This window comes from Ylistrum balloti, unplaced genomic scaffold (genome assembly GCF_031769215.1).
Source record: "Ylistrum balloti isolate Yb309-2 unplaced genomic scaffold, AGI_CSIRO_Ybal_v1 Utg369762, whole genome shotgun sequence".
In the NCBI taxonomy this organism is placed as follows: Eukaryota; Metazoa; Mollusca; class Bivalvia; order Pectinida; family Pectinidae; genus Ylistrum; species Ylistrum balloti.
Window position 1 is genome coordinate 1,401,630 of NW_026781960.1, and position 1,886 is coordinate 1,403,515.

At 36.8% G+C, this 1,886-nt stretch overlaps 1 protein-coding gene across 1 annotated transcript; it reads right to left on the bottom strand.

Moving 5' to 3' along the window:
- Window positions 1-462: 462 nt before the first annotated feature.
- Window positions 463-1,464, bottom strand: LOC132543718 (cylicin-2-like). Its single transcript, XM_060207236.1, has one exon. The coding sequence runs from the start codon at window positions 1,462-1,464 to the stop codon at window positions 463-465; it is 1,002 nt and encodes a 333-aa protein (XP_060063219.1).
- Between the last annotated feature and the right edge of the window lie 422 nt (window positions 1,465-1,886).

The following is a 1,886-nucleotide window of genomic DNA, read 5'->3' on the forward strand; positions in this document are numbered from 1 at the left end:
TCCGACGCTGTATTTGGAAATCTCCCAACACTAATTTTACTCCTCGAAATTACCCAGAATTCAATGTGTAAAGGTGCTCCGCAGATAACAACAATACGTCAAGTCAAACTAAACTCTCTGAATGAACATTCAAATCAATCAAAAAAGGGCCAGATATATCTCGGACCGGATGACCATTTTTTTAAATATCTATTTTCTGAACACATGAATATATTATAATCTACACGACATAAACTGCACCATGTACATTAATCCAATGCTGAATTTACCATCTCCCTATAACACAGGTGGAAATTGACATAAAACCACATGTTTAAGTGGTTACCGCTTGCCGTTGGAGTACAGGTCGAACCGGTAAGTACCACTAATGTGTGCTGTTCAGCTGGACAGGTCCAGTAGTAATAAACCATTTATTTATAATACTATCATTATTAAGTACCTAATTAAGATCATTTTTGTCTTCTAAATGTTCCTTGTAAACCTGGGAATCATGAGTCTGTCTATTTTCTCCAGTCTTTCCGTGTTCCTTTGCTTGTTTTGTCCAGTCTTTCTGTGTTCCTTTGCTTGTTTTGTCCAGTCTTTCTGTGTTCCTTTGCTTGTTTTGTCCAGTCTTTCTGTGTTCCTTTGTTTGTTTTGTCCAGTCTTTCTGTGTTCCTTTGCTTGTTTTGTCCAGTCTTTCTGTGTTCCTTTGTTTGTTTTGTCCAGTCTTTCTGTGTTCCTTTGCTTGTTTTGTCCAGTCTTTCTGTGTTCCTTTGTTTGTTTTGTCCAGTCTTTCTGTGTTCCTTTGCTTGTTTTGTCCAGTCTTTCTGTGTTCCTTTGCTTGTTTTGTCCAGTCTTTCTGTGTTCCTTTGCTTGTTTTGTCCAGTCTTTCTGTGTTCCTTTGTTTGTTTTGTCCAGTCTTTCTGTGTTCCTTTGTTTGTTTTGTCCAGTCTTTCTGTGTTCCTTTGCTTGTTTTGTCCAGTCTTTCTGTGTTCCTTTGCTTGTTTTGTCCAGTCTTTCTGTGTTCCTTTGTTTGTTTTGTCCAGTCTTTCTGTGTTCCTTTGCTTGTTTTCTCCAGTCTTTCTGTGTTCCTTTGCTTGTTTTGTCCAGTCTTTCTGTGTTCCTTCGTTTGTTTTGTCCAGTCTTTCTGTGTTCCTTTGCTTGTTTTGTCCAGTCTTTCTGTGTTCCTTTGCTTGTTTTGTCCAGTCTTTCTGTGTTCCTTTGTTTGTTTTGTCCAGTCTTTCTGTGTTCCTTTGCTTGTTTTGTCCAGTCTTTCTGTGTTCCTTTGCTTGTTTTGTCCAGTCTTTCTGTGTTCCTTTGTTTGTTTTGTCCAGTCTTTCTGTGTTCCTTTGCTTGTTTTGTCCAGTCTTTCTGTGTTCCTTTGCTTGTTTTGTCCAGTCTTTCTGTGTTCCTGTTGATATAAATAGCTCTACAGTTACACGTGCTGTAGGTTTCTTTCACTTGTCGGAAAACAACTTCCATCATTTTAATTTTTTTACTTCGAAATCTGATATTTTGGGAGTTTACCATTAGCTCTCGCAACCGTTAAAAAAGGCAGTAGCTATTGGTAATATAGCATAAATGTTGTCAAGAAAAGAGAAAAAAAATAGAAGAAAGTTAAAAATTTGAAAATTTTCATTTGTTAAAACCTTTTGTGATACATTTCCAGACTTAAACTTTTCTCTGAAATACATACATCAATTAGCACCTTCATCAGTACACTCGCTTTATCAGAAGTGTTTGATATGTTGGCATATATCTCACAGGTGAATGTTTAAGCCTATAGTTCCATATTCACACATTGTATATATAAATATATATATGTGTGTGTGTGTGTGTGTGATTACATATATCACGATGTCACGGTTCTGATTGTTGAAACTAACTGTGACCAGTTACCACGTTAC

Coding starts and splice junctions, on each gene's coding strand:
- LOC132543718 (XM_060207236.1), bottom strand. CDS start 1,464: ATGATGGAAGTTGTTTTCCGACAAGTGAAAGAAACCTACAGCACGTGT.